The sequence below is a fragment of the Balearica regulorum genome, chromosome Z, assembly GCF_011004875.1.
Source record: "Balearica regulorum gibbericeps isolate bBalReg1 chromosome Z, bBalReg1.pri, whole genome shotgun sequence".
NCBI lineage: Eukaryota > Metazoa > Chordata > Aves > Gruiformes > Gruidae > Balearica > Balearica regulorum.
The window spans coordinates 84,498,059-84,518,133 of NC_046220.1; the positions used below are offsets into that span (position 1 = coordinate 84,498,059).

Consider the following 20,075-nt stretch of genomic DNA (forward strand, 5'->3'; position numbering starts at 1 on the left):
AATTTGGCAGGGAAGTCTTTCGCAGAAAGAAGGAAAATGTTTTTGATGGCTTGTTCAAAAGGAAAAATAGCCATTTATCAGGTTATGTAAAAATTTCATACTTGTGTTGGAAACTACAGTTTGGCAGAACACATTTAATTACCATTGGCTTTTCTGGAACATTAACTAAAAAATAACTATGTTATAATCGTATTAAAGATTTGTCTTTGTTGGTTTAAGACAAAGATTTTAGTCAAAGGCCTCATTAAATCTTAGATCATTCTTTGCAGAGCTTAGCTCCTCCATGGGTCTACAAAAACAAGGAAGTACAGCTATAATCCACAGAAATAAAAGATAGATGGAAAGACTTCCAAGCTTTTTTATGCTCAAAAGTAAGAGGAGGAACATTTTCCCTCTCCAACAAAAATTGCTCATTTGAAACAATAGCTGTTGACATGAAATTATTTGTGAAATCAGTCCTCAAATCAGAGTCAAACGCTTCAGGCCATACAGGCAATACCATAAATACATGCTCTTAAGTACATACTTGATAAGGCTCAAAAAAACTATCCTATGAGCCACATCCAGAAGGATCGTGGCTCCAGCAAGGTTGTACTACCTCAAAAATTGCAAAATTCGTTACAGCCAAGATTTTCATAGTGTGTCCACTTATCCTCCAAAATATTTTTGTCTCACACTACACAAATTCAATGTACTCTTCACATACTGACCACAACTAGAAAAATGCGTTACACAACTGAACTAAAAACAATGTAGTATAGCATAGGAAAATAAAAATTCTAGATTTATGGTCCAAGTCCAGGCTGAAAGTTTCTGTATGAAACTAAAATTTCTGCAAGACTAAAATTTTGAAATACAGATGTTTTAATGTATGCAAATATTTTCATTAGAGATTAATCCGATTCAAGCGTTCATCTGATTTTGAGTTCTGGCACCAGCGAAAGTTTTGCTTTTGTAATATGCTTACATTTTGTTTCATTTCCCTTAGAGCCCCTGCAAAACCCACCACAGTCATCGTACCCTACCAGCACAACATTCCTTTGCACCATGAATGCAGCCAGAATGACATCTTTCTACTTGCATTAATGACTTCGTTAACGAGGTAGTTAATTATCCACCACCTCCTGGACAGGTTCTGAGCATTGGCAAGACAGCTACCACTCTCTGCACGGAACATTCTTGCCTTCTAAGTACCAGTATTAAATAAGAGTTCATCTGCAAGCTCCTTATGTAAACTATTCTTTATATTTAGACCTTGCAGTTGAGTAAACTGACATGCCAGATTAAGGCTATATTCATACCAAATTCATATACTAGGTCTGATCTGTTATGTAATTAAAATGTCTACTGCTGATTGGAAAACCATAAGCTCTGCTGTACCTGCAAGATGTATACTTAGGAAGTTCTGCTGCATTAATTTAAGGCTTTAATTGAAGGATTTAATGCAATTAACAGGTAAGCAAACTCACTGCTCCCCTTGTCCGCTTAAGTGACAGACGTTGCCTCCCTCATCTCCCTGCCAAGTATGATTACGTCCCTAACTGAGAAAACGTACTCTTTTTTTCATTTTTAAATTCCACTCCCTTTCCAACGCAAAGGCTGTTTTAATTTGTTTTAAGCTTTGAAGTAATTTCTCCTCTCCCCTGACAAAAGTATTGGTATAGCAAATAAAGCTGTTTCAGAACTTGAATTAATTTGATCATGACACAAGACTTCCACAACTGACTTGTGCTGCTTCTATCAGTAGTTTATCCAAAATAATAGCTAAGATATAAATAAATTTCTCTTCTTAATCTTATAAATGTTAAAAAACCTACCAGACTTTGGGACTTATTTTAGGAAGCAGTTAAAATACAGATTTTCATTGCAGATGCACTAAAAAAAAAATAAATCCATCACTTATTTTCAGGAAGGACCAGGCAGGCAAAGGCAAAAGGGAGCAGGGAACTAAACAGAAAGCATACAGATACATTTTCAGCTTCCCCATGTGTCACCGTGCATAAATAATTAAATAAATAAAAGAAAATAATAAAGAAAAAATGCAAAAAAACCATGGCAACTTTACAGAACTAATACTCTAGTAGGCTACTGGAAAGAAAAAGGAAAAAAAAATACACCCCAGAAAAACGGAGCTAGCTAATCAATATTTCCAGACAGGCACTCCACAGCATAGCCTTTGTATTTATTTACTCTTCACAGACATGACCAATAACTGAAAATCAGAATTTAACAACAAAAAAGTTTTGAAGAAGTGCATGTGCCAGTCAGGAAGCAAAACGACTCCCCCACCATGCTGAACTTGGGGCAATTTTTAATCTGAATGGCCTGATGTATAAGCGGTCCCACCCCAAAAAGGTGGTACAGACATCTGGCAGGAGAATGAAGAGAAACCAGTTAATATGTAATTTAGTAACAAATGCAGCTTTGGATGAATTTAATCCATTAGCAGACTTGAAAACCACATTTTGACACAGAGCAACAAAAAAAAAAAAAGGAGAAGAATTTGTTGTGCTTTATCATCATCCTTTTTCCTGAACTACTGAGTCATTTTCATCAGAAAAACGTGCAGCAGAAGACCACATCTTGACTGGTTCACTGCAGATATTTTCAAAATCATGAAGAACAAATGCCTTATGGAGTTCTAAGTCACAAGTGTTACTTTAATATCCCCTATTAGTGCAAAAAAACCCTCACCCTTTCGGTCAAAGAAGATGCTGAACCTGAAGACTTTAATTCCCCAATTTTGGTCCATTTCTTAGATGGCGCGGTCAATCCTCTTTATCATGCTCAAAAATGAAGAGGGAATAATAGTGTTTACAATCTTCTTAAAGCATTTTCACATTTATTGCTAAAATAAATGTTATGTAGATGAACACGCTTGTTGACACGTGATTATAAACTGAAGAGTTATGGGATTTCTTACCATCCCTGAGCTGAAGTTTGTAGGACTTTAAGAAAAACTCAAGTATAACACTTCCTTTTTTAAATAAGTGATTATTGAAGTTTTATAATTATCGCATTTATCTCATTTTCCACTTCTGTAATTCTGTAGAGCTAAAAAGAGTTTGGAAAGCCTCCTTTTCACCCATATAAAATTCCTTTTTCCTAGCCCTAGTCCTTGCAAGATAGCAAGTTTTAAAACTTTTGGTGTCACAATATATCAGTTTGATTCTTGATTTCTTTTAAAAGCAATTTTTCCTGAAGTATTAAAGAAGAAAAATAATTTCTGAGCCAATAGGTTTTCTTTTTTCTTTTTCTTTTTTTTTTTTTTTTTAATTTTAAATGGACTATTTCAAGCTGCTCAGGTTTTGGAATATCAGGATAAATGTCAGGGAGATAAATCACCAACACACCTCGTGAAACTTGCTGCAGCACTCTCAGTAAACAAGCTGGAACATATGGTTACAATTATGATTTGTATGACCACAGAAATCAGAAGCTCTAGTCACGAACCACAGCCTCGCTATGCTATGTATTATATGTACTCAACGATGGTCCCTACTCTAAACAACTTACAGTCGACATATAGGGCAAGAGACAAGATGGAAGAGACAGCATTAGCATAGCAGCAGAGCTCCCAGCATACCATGAACCTAGATAGTGTCAGGTAGATATCACAGAAAAGAGGTGTTACAGAAGACTTAAAAACATCTAAGCCTTGAGGATGTTTAGCATGAAATATTTTGTCACTGCCATAAGAGTGGAGTGGTAGCAGCCAAGGGTCCCCAGGAGCATCTACCTCTCTGAAGGAAAGAAAAAAACCCTACCACTAGCTCCCTGCAAATGTGTAAGTCTCATCAGAGTCAATGGAAGACTCTCAAGAACTATCAAGCCCAGGACCTTACAGTATAAATTGCTCTTCTAGGAAAGGATGCTCTGCTATCATTGCTGTCAGTGTCTATGGAAAGAGCGGGAGTCCCAAAGCAAAAGTGTATGCTACCTGTCCAGCTAGTTCAAAATCACTGGTGCTTTACTATCAAAAATGCATTGGTGAAGCTTACAAGAAAGCTCAAGAATTTCTTAACTAATTACACTATGACTCTTCTAGATACAAGGTCCTTGTGATTGAAAGCCCCAAGAGTTTGGTGAACCTGGGGCCTAGGCATGCTACCAGAAGCGCTACTGCTGTAGAACTCCTCTATATTCTCGCATCATTCAAAACCACAAAGATAAATTAGATTGCAAGAAAAAACAAAAGACAATATAACACAAGGTATGTCAAAGGAAGTGTGTAAGAGCTTAATAGTGAATACATCCCAGGCCTGCAGAGATTTATGCCAGAGGCAATGTTCTTCTGTGCTACAGAAGATGAGTTTGACCTCATGAAAAGTGCTATTAACCAGAATGTAGCACCAAAAAAAAAAAAAAAAAGATGCTGTAATGTATGTAAGTCACAGATGCACAACACAGGTAATCAGAAGCCTTCAAGTACACTAATGCTGAATGACATAATGCAGAGTGAAGTATGTACTTACATGATAGAAAGTCATTAATTGTCTAGTTCCAACCAAAGAGTACAGACATGAGAAAACAAGTCATTATTGACCACTATACACCGAATTCTGCAATTTATATTAATGCCACAACAGTACATTTGTGGGCCAGATTAGTTATGATGATTGCTTAAGTGGTTAATGAAGATGAATCCAGCTACTGCCTTTTCATTTGTTTCTTACAGGTACAACATTGTACCCATTACATCTATAATCATCTAAACAGCACAAATTAAGTCAATTAGATCTTACTATTGCAGTAACTCCTAAGTACTGCAAGATGCATTAAAGTGGGGGTTTTTAATAGCAAAGTATAAACTGGATCAACTATTTCAAATGAAACCAGTTAAATTGACGTATTTTGCAACAGTTTCGAGCAGCACTAACATTTTCCTGTCTTAGCATAGCATCTGTTTGGCAGTTCCTAACTGTAACGTGAATTTTATTTTGCAAGAAATAAAATGACTTATTAAAAATTTTTGCTTGCCTATAAAAAGTTCTCTCAACTTGGTTAACTGTGGACCATGAACTGGCAAATGCTAATACTACTCAAAAAAAAAAAACAGAGGAGATTTAAAACCAACAAAACAAATATTTTTTGAAGGTAAGTTGGTTCAATGTACCTTGTGAACCAAGAAAAATTAATTTCTAATAGATGAGGTCTAATCTCTACCGCCATGCATAGTGATATAATTTATGTCTTCACAACACATCAATGACATACCATCAGATCTAGCAGCACTTTACAATTATTTCGCACACCTACAAAAAGACTGCAAAGAGAAAGCAAAGTTGACTCAGTCTAGAAGAATGTCCTTCGTGAAGTTACAAAACTAAAATATCGTTGTTTCCCCCACCTCATTCCAAACCCACAATTGTTTATTTAATTACCAGAGGATAACATAATTGGCAATACAATTCTTATCAAGGTATTCCATATACAGGACAGACAAAGGTACTTGTACGTAGATAACCTGCACGCAGAGGCCAAAGCAGGGAGAAGTAATTGGTGTAAGGATGTTGGCTGTACAGTTTCAGAGTTAAGGAGGCTCATGAGAGGAAAAAAAACAGGCTACAAAGGATGAGAAGCAGGAGAAGGTTAACTGTGGGAAAGGGTAAACTTCTGGTCGTAGCGTGTAAAATCATCACTTGGGCTGAATCACAAGGAAGGAAAAGGGGGGGTGGATTTAAAATACAGTGCTTATACGAGTTTGTTGATCTGCTGCTGCTGCTGTGCAAGTGACTACAAAATATGCATAAGGTAATACATGGTAGCATAGAGATGACTGTGGTATCAAGTTAAAAAATTTCAAATTAACAAGTACAATAATTATTTTAGACCTCAAAACTTCATATGAAAAATAAATTATTTTTAAAAGCAGGCTCCTACCTCCTTTCATCCTAAATCGATTATATTTAGACTATTTCAGTAAACTTATTTTAAGCATTATGCAGTATTTAAGAGACAACGAGCAACATAAAAGTGAATTTTCAACTCTTCCATTCTTCTTTCAATTCTTACCTCTTTAGAGATTACAAAATAGACAAAAATAACACAATATAGAAGTCACGTCTAAGTTTTCCACATCTGTTCCTTGCTCAAAACTTGCTTCTGTTCCATAGCAGACTATCAGTTTGTGTTGCTGCTTCCTAATCTGCACTGCACTCTACGCACATACCTGATGTTATATAAAACAAAGGATTGCAAAGAGTTAATTCAAAGATATTTATGGATGGGCAAATACGCCAACTGTATTGTGTCTGAGTTTCATCTATAGTCCAACATCGATAATCAGACACAAAAAACATTAAGCAACTCTTTGGGCACAAACAGAAAAAATATTTCTGTTTTCTAGTTTTCTAACAGGATGCGGTGCTTTCCCCCCCTCCCTCCCTTTCACAGGCAGGTCATTAGGAAGCTCTTTATAAGGGCTCTTAAAGCTTTAAATGAAAGTACTTAATTCACTGGGACAAGAGATGGCACTTCAGGTACTCATGAAAGAGGCAAGAAAATAAGCGTAGGAGTATGCTAAGGGAGTTGTTAAGAGAATGGTTCAAGAGGAGTGAAGGGGGTGGAAGTGTAGGAAGAGACAAGAACAGACGTAGGCTGAAACCTTAAGAGTTTGCATTAAGAAATTTTTGCAGTTCTTAAGTCTAACTCAATGTACAAGAAGTAAAAAGTCATGAAGGGATATGATATCAAAGACCAGAAGAGGAAAAAAAAACATTGTTTTGCCTGTTGCTGCACTAAGGCAGACAGACACTCAAGCATAACTGGAGAGATTAGAACCATGAAAAATAAAACCATCAGGTAAACAGAGGTATTAAAATACGCAGAGAGAACTGCTCTTCAGTCACAAACAAAAGTACAAACCACATACTGAAAATTGCCTCAGAAAAACATTAAGAGCAATTTTCTCTCACAATTGAAAAGAAGGAAGAGAATGTACCTGTTGGGACTCTAAAAGAAAAAGGTTGCAGGGAACAATTTAATTAATTTGTCCTCTATGTTCAAATAACCTGCAAAACAAGCAACTGCTTTTTTGATGCATTTATGTTACAGGCACAACCCAACCACAGTGGTGGTCTACCCTTGAGCGTGTAAACTGGAAACTGGAAAGGAGATGGTTGTTCCAGCAGTACTTTGAGCTGCGTGTAACCAACTGCATCTTATGCAGCAGCAGCGACGTGTTTAAGCTACGACTAACTGCTCGTTTACTGCCTCCATGAGGAGATCCACGCGCACTGTCACAGACCGTAAAATATTTTCTGACAGACCACTTGCAGCATGAACTTTAATATCCCCTAGGGATGCCACGACTGAACAGATTTCACAAAAGAGCAAAAGAAATAGTATCAGTTTTAACAGCAACTGACTTGCAAAGTGTTATTTAGTTTATCAGGGGGAAAAAGAGAATAACATATGCTATAACTGCTAGCAATATATTATATTTATTCATATTACATGGAAAAGAAAAACCTTTAGGAAGAATTTTTAAATGTAATACACACACTGATAAAACACATCTGGTGTGATGAAGAGAGCAATCACAAACCAAAACATGATATATAGTATAACAAACATGAGAAACCTTTTTCCTAACAAAAAATGGCAACAAGTCTTTCATATTCTTCAGGCAATACCTCTCTATAGCAAACAGTCCACCCACGAAAGTTCAGAATTTAGTCATACTATTCAGGAAAAAACATTAGTCAACCTACTGGGAAAGGCATACACTTCAATACGTTACAAAAATTCCTAGCTACGCCCCTCTTTTATATCACAGAATCCTTGAGACTGGAAGGGACCTCTGAGACCACCTAGTCTAACCTTCTGCTCAAGCAGAGCCATAGAGCAGGTCACCATATCCACTGAGTAATCATAAAGAATTAAATATGCACATAAAAGTATTTCTTACAACATTAACAGATTTAAAGCATTATCAAATGGGGTATTACTTGCTTTTTTTTTTTAATATCAACAAAAAAACCCAAAACAAAACAAAAAAACAAAACCAACAAAACAAAAAAGACTAAGTGCTACTTTTACCACAGGCTGTCCATCAGGGAAGATATCCCTGCAGTGTCTGCAGATAGAATTGCTTCGAATTCTAACCCATCTCAAGATGGAGCGTATAGGATTACAATCCAAGCAGGCCTGTGGACAGCTTTTCTACACGGAGCATGCACACTGGTATCACTTGTTGAAAAACAAATGGGCTACAGGCAATATTTCATTAGGTTTGAAGTATAGTTTATAAAAAGTAAGACTCACTTGCCACCCCAGATGCAATTCCATAAAGCAGTCCTCCTCCATCTGTTTGCTGCTGAAAGACGTGGGTCCCTGGAGGAGGGCTTCTTTCTTGTCTAATGAAATTATATAGTAAAGTTTTCACAAGTCTGCTGGTATATGGGAGACTGAAAAGAAAAAGAAAACAGCTTTAGTTGACTCACAGCTTGCGAAATTTGGCACGACAAAGCCCAAGCAGGGTGCAAAGGCTGGTGTTTGGCATTAAACACAGACAGTAACTCTCCCAGTCTCGAGCAGACTGGAAAGGGAAAGAACGCCAAGGTCTTGCCCATGCAAAGTTGCACTGACTTCAGCTAGGCTCTGAAGGAGCACCTTCAACAGCAGGATCATGGAAACTAATTTTTTGTAGTTTTCTGTTCTCAATACTACTTTTAAATCAATCAGTTAATTTGGGGAATCGTTGCATTCTTTTACCTCAAGACACAACTGGAAAAATATTTACGCAAGTGAAAGAAACATTATATTTGTTTAGTTTTTGCTCCATGCTTTGGTTATATAGATGCAGAGAGAGTTGGGGTTGTTCAGCCTGGAGAACAGAAGGTTCCAGGGAGACCTTAGAGCCCCTTCCAGTCCCTAAAGGGGCTCCAGGAAAGCTGGAGAGGGGCTGGTGACAAGGGCAGGGAGTGACAGGCCAAGGGGAATGGCCTGAAGCTGCAGGAGGGGAGATGGAGATGAGATCCGAGGAAGAAATTCTTCCCTGTGAGGGTGGGGAGGCCCTGGCACAGGTTACCCAGAGAAGCTGTGGCTGCCCCTGGCTCCCTGGCAGTGGTCAAGGCCAGGTTGGATGGGGCTTTGGGCAACCTGGGCTAGTGGAGGGTGTCCCTGCCCATGGCAGGGGGGTGGAACTGGATGGGCTTTGAGGTCCTGTCCAACCCAAACCATTCTGTGATGCTATGATGCCGTGATTCTAAGCAGTGCCCTTCCATCTCTTCACATTGCCCTAGATTCCCAGCCACCACATTCCCACCCCTCTCTCCAGAGGTCAGGTACCTGCTACTCCCAACTCTGACCTCTTAGACCCCATATTACCCCTTCACCTAAACATTCCCCATTTTGCCTCAAACTCTCAATTCCTTTGGTCCAGACATTTAAATACCACCAAATCCTACAAATACTGAGGCTCTGCCTCTACCCTGATGCTGTTTCAGGCTGAAGTCTGCCTTGTCCTCCCTCTGCCTACAGCCAGACTGATCCTCCCTCCTCTCCCTGCACACCACTCTGGAGCAGTACGTCTCTCTTACATCTAGTAGAAATTTCAGAAAACCAGACAATAGTTATACTTCCCAAAAATCTGCCTGCGTGGAATTTAAAGTTGAAAGAGGATGAATGGTAGCCTGACCAAAATGTGTAAAAAAGCCACCATGACAAAGCATTTAAACAAAACAACCAACTTGCCAGAACAAGTGATATTACTCAGACAACCAAATTTACCACCTGTCAGGTATTTCTACTATTGCAGCTTGAAACTCAACGTAGCACGTATGTGCAATCTTTTGGGGGGTTGCTATTTACTTGTACAGCAAGAAGACTCATGAGCATTTCTGAGGTACTTAGGTTCCCTAGGCTGCAATGTTACAGGAAAAGAACCACAGACTGGTTTGGGTTGGAAGGGACCTCAAAGCCCATCTAGTCCCACCCCCCTGCCATGGGCAGGGACACCCTCCACTAGCCCAGGTTGCCCAAAGCCTCATCTAATCTGCCCCCGACCCATAGCTCAATCAAAAAAAACCATCCTGAAATGTAAAAGCTGTTTTAATTTAATGAAATTACCCTCAAAAAAGGACAATTATTTCCAAAATATTTTTACTGAAGTCTGGGCTGTAAGATTTAAACCTGAAACCTTCCAACAGCTTTTACAGATGTTTGCTTGTGTGCTCTGTTTTCTTTTGAGCAGAACAAGTTTTCCATCAAAACATATTTTGCTGTCTTTTGTATTCAAGTACAAATAGTCAAAACAAGCTATCAGAAGCATTTGCTCTGCCATTAGGTACCACCCCAGAACACAACGTACCATCGACCATGCATCAGGTATTTGTGAACGATGCTCTCTCGCAGAATTTCTTTGTGGAATAATTGGCATGAGAGGAAGACGACGAGAGTTGTCACAGCTTCCAAGGAAATGTTGTATGTAATATCTCTGCAGGAAAAAACGAAAATAAAGATTAATCTACTGGATTTGTTTACAAACTAATTTCCAAGAACACTGGGTAACTTCACCTGAGGTTATACACTGTTTAGCACAGTGAGTTTCAATTGGAAACACGTAAACAACAAATTCAAAAAACCCAGAATCACTTCATACCAACAACGGCTTGTTTTCCTTAGAGGTAAGCATTTTTTTCCTATGTCAAAAGACAAGACAATGTAAAAACATTGAAGTATTGCCCAGAACATTCCCAGTGCAATTTTCAGACTACGCTTCACTCTAAAAATAATAGATATATCTCAAAAGCGTGTCCTTTGTCCTGTTAAATAAAATTGTCACAAACCCATCACTCTAAGTCACGGAAACCTCCAGCTAGCCAAACACAGCTCCACCTGCCAGGAAAAGTGGATCCCTAAGAAAGGAATATAATACACAAACACTAGTTTAAGTATAAGAAAGGCTCAGGATATCAAGGTACTACATACAGTCGTTCAGCTGTAAACGGTATTTTTGAGGTAACAGTGAAGTCTAAGATCTCACAGCCAATCCCAAAGAATGTGCTGTAATGATTAAATACTAACACCAAATAATTAAATTAAGAACAATTAGGAAAGGCCGTGCAGCAAAATGGCTGAGAGAGAGATCCGCTATTTGGAATATCTTGTGCTTTCCCTTCCCACCTATGCCTATAATTACTTTGTTACACATCTTATTTTTAAAAGAGGGAGAAAAATGGCATTTGCCTCCTTAATAGGTAATAAATTGCAGACTACATGAAATCTTTTAAAACACATGAAATAACTGGGACATGAACCAGTATCATTCTTGCTTTCAATCAAAGACCATTTTCACCTCCTCCAAAATTAAGGAGATACTTCACTTGCTGCAACAGTACCATCCTGCATTCCATTAGAAAGATGGTTATTAAGTACTTTTGATGTTTCCCCCACTATTACTATTTAATTTCCACAGTATGCTTCACAATCCAATACCATTAAGTTACAACAGGTGTCCAGCATCAATTATCAAGGGGTTTTGACCTCCTGGAAATTCAAAATCTATTTATACTTCTCAAATTCAAATATTTATAGTATCTCTATTTACAATTAAAAAAAAATCAGCATCAATGTGTGTTTGAGCAGTGATGCTAAGTTATTTGTTACAATGTTACTTTCAAAAAATTTTATTCTTAAAGCTAAAACAAGTATAAACATAAAACTAAGTGGTGTTTCAAATAATGACAACTTTAAAACTACAGTGCAATCTCTCTTGAAACAAATTAACCACAGAAAAGATTGGCTGGAGTAAAATTCTTCATTAGTCTCAGGATCAGCACTGGTGTGGTCCTTACCAAAATGAACAGGATTTCATTTGGAAGAAATCAGTCTGATTTTTAGCACCCTCAAATACTTGAATATTCTCAAATGTGGTGCTAGAAATGCTGTAAACAACATGCATTACTGTAAAACATAAGGAAGGAGAATTTTATGCATCATGGCGTATAGACAGCTTCAGTTAAGCTCTTCTGCAGTAGCACTAGGCCAGAGTTTGGGAGCAAAGAGCGTGCCAGTTATTTGCTCAAAGTCAAGAGCAAGCTGGAATCACAATTTCCTGCATCGCAGTCCACACAACCACACTACCTCTGATACAAAAATGTTTTTGAAAGTGAAGGTTATGCAAACTTACCGCTTATTGCTGGTGTTTCTTTTTTTATTTCTCTCTAGCATGATTTAAGTATTTGAATGAGTAACATTTTAACTTACACGTAAGGAAGCGATGTACTGGTCAAATAACATTCTTTCCTAAAATCATCAAGTACATTTTAATCACTTCTAGTTTTTGTGAGTTACCTGACTTTTTGCCCACTACTGAGGAAGTTAGCCAGTGTAAACGCTGATAATTAGATCAGGCCAGAGGTTACACTGTGATCTGGTTCCACTGCAAATTCATCACAGCCAGAAGCAACGCTGAGCTAGGAACACCTCCCACTCCCTCTCCAAAACAGGGATGCTTTGCAATCCACTACCCACCTTCATCCCGAGCAAAGCAAGGAAGACCTATATAGATCCATTATTAGAGGTTTAGTCACCAGCAAAAAAATTAAGAAAATTTTAAAATTTTTTTTAAAATGAAGACATTTTTCTATCAAAATAAAAACAGCACCTTGGAAAAAATCCCACTTTTTAGCTATAGAAAAAAAAAAAAAAATCAGAAGCTTATCATTACCAAAGGCTGAGAATACAAGAATAATGTCTCCAACCCTCTTGATGAATGAAAAGGCTCACTTCATGACACACTACAACATTCCCTGGGTCACTTTGCTGTGAGGAAACAAATTTTAGTCTACTGTATTTTTTCTCCATTTCAATCATTCATTTATTTATTTTTCTGACAAATCATACAAGTGGAATAGCAAATCTGAGGAAACATTACAAAATTCTTTTCTATTTTTATAAGATTCAGTGTAAACAAATAAACAAAGAAGTTACTGTAATGTTTTTTTGGGAGCTAGGGTTTGGGTTTTTTTGGAAAAGTCATCTGCCTACAGCAGAAAGCAAGCTAAATTCACGCAGCTCCAGTCAGTGAGTTATTCCAATTTGCTTGCTATTCAAAACCTAGTTAGGGCACATTTAACTGCAGAAACATTCCACTCAACCTGTAGAATCTGTCCAAATTAAATCTGCTCTGACATAAACACAGCCAGAACCCTGATATCTGGGGTAACCCCTCAGCTACATTCACCCTTCATTTATCAGCACAAGGATGAAACTTCAGAGTAAAATTATTTTCTCCACCAAGGGTCAAATGTACAGTTTTCTGAAACTCAAGCATTTCTGAAGGGTCACAAGGACTACCAGGAACCTCTTTTAACTTCAAAGAAAATACTGTTTATTTATATTGAGACGCTATAGAACAGGGGGGTTGGTTTGTTTTTGTTTTTTTTTTATTCAAAGCTATCAGACATATAGAATGACTTTATGTGGAATTTATGCTGATCTCAAACTTCCTCTGAAAACTGTATGCTTGCAGATAAGGAGGAAACTAGAAATAATGAACTCATGTATCAATTACATGTCAAAACTATTTAGCTATTTATTTCAGAAAAAACACAAGAACTGCATGATGTTTTGAGTTTCTGTGGGGTTTTTTTTCCTTCCCAAGTGTCTTATAAAACAAACAAAAAAATCCACAAACTCAGATAAAGCTTATGTCCCAAGTAAATGGACTTCATAGAGCCATGTACCAAAGCATATACACGTCTTTTCTTCCTTTTAACTCCTTCCAGATTCTCTCTTTTGGAAATCTCAGTAGTTATTTTCACTTAATTTTTTCCGCTTTTTCTCTCTCTCATTCCCACTGGAGGATCTATTCCCATATCAGCTAGACAAGCTAACAGATGGTATTCTTTCCTCCCCCTTAAGATGTACTTCTTTCATGAGGGAACAGTCTGACACAGACTGAACTCTAGAAATGATGGCAATCGTTTCTCTCCTGCATTTGGGTTCCTTCCTTCTTACAAGCAGCCGTCGTACTTGGTATCACATTTCTTCACAGTGACACAAAGCAAGCACCCATTTACTCAACCTCAATGGAACAGGACCAGGTTCTTCCATGTGACACCCAAGTTAAAACTGGTTTCTGGCAACAAACCTTATCTATACACGTTTAGTCTCTAAAGCAAAGACATATCATATATACCCGTGATTATCTTAAATGATGAATTCTTCAGAGAATGATGACTTGAGCTCCAAAATGCAAGATTCCTAGATGCCAGCATAACATAAACTTGCGCATGCATTTAACACACGTTTTAGTATCTACATTTCAATGAGCAACAGTTGATACGTCAACGGGTTCCTCCCAAAAGCAACAATACCTGATCATTTCCATAACTGCTTTTTATTTAAATATCTATGTACAATTTGTATTATAGCAATCTTGAGATAACAACTCATTAAAATCAAATGGCAAAAATTCTAATAAGTCAGTGACACTTTCCGTCCTAATCCCTTTCGCAAGGTAGACAGCAGAAATCCTGGGCTCCTTTTTGAGAGACCTATGGTCCTGGGAGCACTGCTTTAAAGCAGCACTGCACTTAGACTTAGAAGAAATTGGTAGAGTAACTAATTCTTCCAGGATACAAACTGGAAAGGATATCACTTCTCTTCTGGTCTTCCATCAAGAACATACATTTTTATTGATTTATTTTATTTATTAATTGCGGAGGCAGACTTCTAAATTCCATCAGAGCTATCAACCTTCAGGCGCCTGGGGTTGGAGAACCGCATTGGACCATTGATCTGCACATCACACCCTCGCAAGCTTTCGTCTGCTTGAACTGCACCAAGATTTCACCCTACCTTTCTACAGTTAATTTCAAGTATACAACAATGCTGATACTGCATTTAAAAAGTTCTAAATGTCCGAAAAAAGAGGTCTATGGTCAAAACAGTAAACTTTAACAAAAATAAAAGATCTTTGTGGTAGAAACAGGAAAAGAGCACACGCAAGCAGCCAGCTCAGACAACCTGCTTGAGCAATAACTCTTCCAACTGCAATAGTTGGAACACTTGCCATTACTTGCACCCACAGACAAGTGCTCACACTACACGGCACCACATAAACATGTCACACTGTGGCACAGCGCTAGGTTTCAAAGTACATTTCTTCCACGCTACAAAATAAATGCTGGAGTCAAAAGCCAATCAAAACATGAAGATCATAATAGCAAGATCATTTGTCAATCGTAGCCTGTGGGAAAATACAAAAACCCAACTACTCTTGTCCACTCCTGCAGACTCAAGTAGAAGCAATAGGAGCAGTCTGCAGGTGCCAGATGTTACTAGCAGCTTACATATCTAAGTTGCTAAGGGGAGTGGTATTAGTGTAACTGCCGTTTCCAAATGATGCAACTGCCCCCCACAGAATAAGACCTATGGGCCTACTAAAACATCAACTCCCCAGTGTCCTGGCATCTGCTTCTTCCATTCAAAACCACGTGGATGACCTTCTGTCAGCGTCATCTACTAAAAACTTCAACCATCTACCTATGTGTCACCATCCTGCTGCTGCTGGCTTCTCTCCAATGCCCAAGCACTGCTCACAACTTCTTTCTGCGCTCACCACATCATTCAGCTTTGTTCCCTGCCTTCGAGAGAGGGGTCTGTGAAAGATGAACCAAGATGAAGCATAGAAGCAAGGCACAGGAAAATCTCAGCTAGGAACTCCAATTAACACAGTGAAGGCACATGCTGTTGTAAACACTTTAATTACTCAATCAAATGCAGCTATTTCTATACCTTAGCAAACAGAGGCTGAGAGCTCATAAATGATTTCACACCTACAGAGCAAACAGGCTGAACAGTCAGAAACAAAACTCTGAATTTCAACTCACACCACTAAACCAAACCCCCTCACAGTTTAAATATTTTCCTGAACTTTCACCCAGCCAGAGCTGTCTACTCTGAGTATTAAAAGGTTAAAAGGTAACTCATTTTCTAATTTAGGAGAGTTGCCAAAAGGGCTGATTCATACAAAAAATCTCAAATCATACAGGAACCAGGTTTCATTTCCCTACTTCCTGAGGGCCCACCAGAAAGGTGAAAGAGGAGTCACCACGAGACTAGGATCAGTTTTGAAAACTGAAAAGCAAGTCAAGTACCTGATTATCAGTCTCGGGATATAACTACAACAACTCCAAGTGAACATAATCTTTCCTCTTGGAATCACTCCTAATTTTACACCCACTGATGGCAAATACACACCATGGCAGCCGATAATGCACTACGCTTACAGCTGACTCCAGACATCTGGGAGACGTCCCGAAGGGGCACTCAGGAAACTCCAACTGGAAACAGAGAGCATCTCTGACATTTCCTACTGCATCTCCCCCACACTGGGTATTCTTGACTGGGAGACACAGTGAGAGTGAGAAAACAACCAGAGACTGAAATACTCGAAAGGGAGCATCTAAAGGATTAAAGTGACAGTTGGGTTCAAGACCATTTATTCCCCAGATCTATTCCTAAACCATCTGAGATTATGTGGCTCTCTACATTCTGAGTTCATTGGCATTCACTTCTCTCTACAGATTAAAAATATAAGAAGTCTAGGACTTAAACATTCGGCACAGATCTACATTCTTCTGCATTCACCTTGCACATCAACAAGTCTTGTAAGTAGTATTTCCTAAATCCAAGTGAAAGGCTCTACCCTTTGAAGAGCATAACACAAGAGAGCTGTCCAAATACCCATAAAAATGGACAGCTCGACAGGACTTGTGCAGCTTTCAACCCCCAGGGAAAAGGCAGCCACAGAGAAGATGACCCAAGTGCTCAAGGAGCTACTGGAGAACATTGCAGAGATCTGGGCAGAGCCAGACCACAGGAATCACAGGTTTTTCTGCTTAGGACCTTTAGACACTTAAAAGGCCACATATTGCCATCAGAAAAGAAAAAAGGATATAAGTGATGAAGAAAATCTTCCAAATAAGTATTTTTTATTTGCTGCACCATCACAAGGTGCAGCAGCAAATAAAACTCCCTTTACACTCATCAGATGCCTCCTATACAGAGCACAATAGTCTTAAACTTTGAGGATCTTCAAAGCGAGGAAATACACATCTCTTTTAGTTGTGGTATTTTTCCTAGCTTCAGCCTAAGCTTCAGCAGATGGAAGTTCTCCTTTGATGATCAAAGTTGCCCAAAATGCTGAAGTCAAATAGCTCTTCAAATACTGGAGCTACTACAATCTTGGTAAAAGTTCCTTGAATAGGCCTTTTTAAAAAAGCACTATTCTGATGTATTGTTTAGAAAGTAACAAGTAAAATATGACACTCGATATAGAAGAGAAAGTAGTTCCTAAACTCTTTGCCACTCACAATTAGCAAGGGAGAAAAAAGTCTAAACATTTCTCTTCATCTGTACAGGACATCATTCCTACACTGCAATGATTCATACAGCTTTATAATCAACTCTATCACCCTCCCTCTGCCTACATTTGGCTTTTAAGCTCTCAGAATATGTAGAGCATTCTTAAATGAGTCAAAACATCGTTAACTTTGAAATTTGGAAGTAACCAAGAGTGCAACCCAAAACAATTATAACTACAGAAAATAATGGAACGTAATAGGAATATCAACTAACTTCTACTGGCACCACAGACTGCTACTTAACAGTGATGTAACTAGATCACAGTATTTCATTTTTCCTCCATATGCATTTATAGTTTTTAATGAAGTGAAAATGTACTGATAACAACCAGATGTTCAGTTATGTACACCAGCTCCTAACAAGCTGCTGAAAAAAGCCTTTATAATTTAAAGCTTTGGGAGCTCTATCTCGCAAAAAAATGTTTAGCAATAGTTTTTACATAAAAGTCATACAATCAAATACTGAAGTTGCATCTTTTTGCTGACTATGCAGGTTTTAATCATTAATGTACACTCTTGAGTGCTAACATTAACAAAACCGAAGAAAAAGCAGAGTATCCGTAACATACCCAAGGGAGCCATAAATCAAACATCGACATACTGTAACAAGTGTTATGAGGAACTGCACAAGTCTAATTCTTCAAAAGCAATAATGCTGTAGTTTCTATAAAATTTCTTAAAATTAAATGTTAATACGTGAAACCTTTTTCCTTAGCATTTTGTACAAAGCAGCATAGCCTGTTTTTCAAAAAGGGTAATTTAAGATCTTTTTAGTAACTCTCAGATAGAGCCACAATGCTGCAGAGTCCTGTGGCTCCTACTACAACGCTGAGCACAACTGCCTAAAGCACATTTACCTTTCCCAATACAAACTAACTTTGAGAAACAGTATCTTAAATTCATCATAGGCAATTCTGAGACGCTCCTAGATACGCTTTGCTGTTCATCTCTGCAGCCTTTCCCAACAACAACCAACACACTTTGGTTCTTCGGTTGTATTTCATAGTCAGGGATACGGAGAGCCGGGTTACAGACTTACCATTCGTCATCCTCCCCATCTCACACACCTTCCTTATTAATTTTGAGCTAGACTACCCACCTGCATTTTCCAAGTATGTCTGTAGGTTATTCTGTAGGCAGACATGAGCTCATTCTGCCAAAGCTTCTAGTAGAGCAAGCTCTGCCCATGCTTAGGAAAGACTTGAGCCTTCACGTACTTGGTGTCCTGGCCAAGCCCAAACTCCTATGCCTGCTTTTAGTCTCCGGTTAACATTATGTACCTGCCTGCAAAATACCATACACAGGTATCTAAGCTCTCCTCCCAACAATATCTGTCATCTTGTATATACATCTTCACAACATGATACTCAACTGTGAAGAATAGTATGACCTTTCTACGTTATTACAGTCACAAATTTCTCACTGCTCCGTAACAGAATCTACACAGCTTCATCCAGCAATGCTGTCCGCTCTTCAGTAACACATGTGCAAAATAAACAAAAAAAAGCCAAACCCAAAGCACTAAAAAACCACCTCTGAATAATATAGAGAGAGGTAGGAAAAATTATAGTACCTCTGACACATACTGCTTCCACCAAAAAGCACCAGACATTTAGAATAATTTGAAAAGCAAAGAGTGCAGGACTGTTGCACAGGTACCTCTGCTCCTGCATTTTGGACACAGAGACTGTCTTCCGCACTTTAAAAACAATCTTCGTATTCCAGTGAAGGAGAAAAAAAAAAAAAAAAGAAGCTTAAACTGGGGTGTAGAGAAGCAATAAATTTAGACAGCAGCTGCCAGCTGCATCCACTCCTTCATGAAACCGCATCTACACAACCCAAGGGACACACTAATTGTGACAATCCTCTGTTAAGGCTATTGAATGCTCCTAACAAAAACTTTGCTATTCTGAATGACGCTTCAAAGACAGGCTCAGTATGGAGATTTTAACCGTCTGTCACAACAACAATTCATCTTTAATAGCAGCTTTACAGACAGACGCTGCTAGCTGTGCCGCTGTAAGCTGCCAAAGCTGCCTATCCTCTAGCAAGTGATCCTCAGTCCTGCTACAGAAATCATTACAAGTCTGAATATTTTATGTATTCCACGCAGACAATCTATTCCTTCCAAAAATTCACATACTAGGCTTGTAATTTTCTTGATTTATTCCAGCTAAAGACAGAAATGAACTGCTCCCTTGATACAAAGTAGGGAAAGAATTTATAGTGTAAATCTGAAGTAAAAAGTAAACTCACTACTAAAATAATATCGATCATTCTCCTGAAAAAAAATATTACGTTAAGCAAAAATGTCTCAGCCTTGTAACATCTTTATGAAAAACAGGGTCAGATTGTGTATTAAAGAAAGCAAGCTCTTCCGTATCTCCTTTTCCCTACCCTACTTCCCCTATATGGGGATAGAATCATTAGTTAAGGCATTATCACATTGTTAAATATATTATAGTGGTAAACAAGACAATAATATACACTTCTGTCAGTGTTAGTATCTTACTAAGAATTCAGTAGCATGCTGTTTCAGGAAAAAAATAGCTAAGAAAATTTATTTTACCAAAAAAAACCCCAAAAACCTTCCACATCTATCTGTTATGAAAAGTATTTGTTTTATATAGCTGAACGTTAAAGATTATAGACAAGCTTTATAACTTTTTTTTTATAAGCCATTATTATTATCAC

The 20,075-nt window shown here is 38.1% G+C and overlaps 1 protein-coding gene across 10 annotated transcripts in view; it reads right to left on the reverse strand.

Moving 5' to 3' along the window:
* DYM (dymeclin) overlaps positions 1 to 20,075 on the reverse strand; it is a 218,151-nt gene that overhangs the window by 164,217 nt on the left and 33,859 nt on the right. For all 10 annotated transcript variants that reach the window (XM_075739713.1, XM_075739712.1, XM_075739715.1 and 7 more), the window contains exons 7-8: positions 10,316 to 10,441; positions 8,269 to 8,411 (exon numbers count right to left, since the gene is read on the reverse strand). In XM_075739713.1, coding sequence (XP_075595828.1) covers positions 8,269 to 8,411; positions 10,316 to 10,441 — 269 coding nt within the window. The remainder of the gene's footprint in view (positions 1 to 8,268; positions 8,412 to 10,315; positions 10,442 to 20,075) is intronic.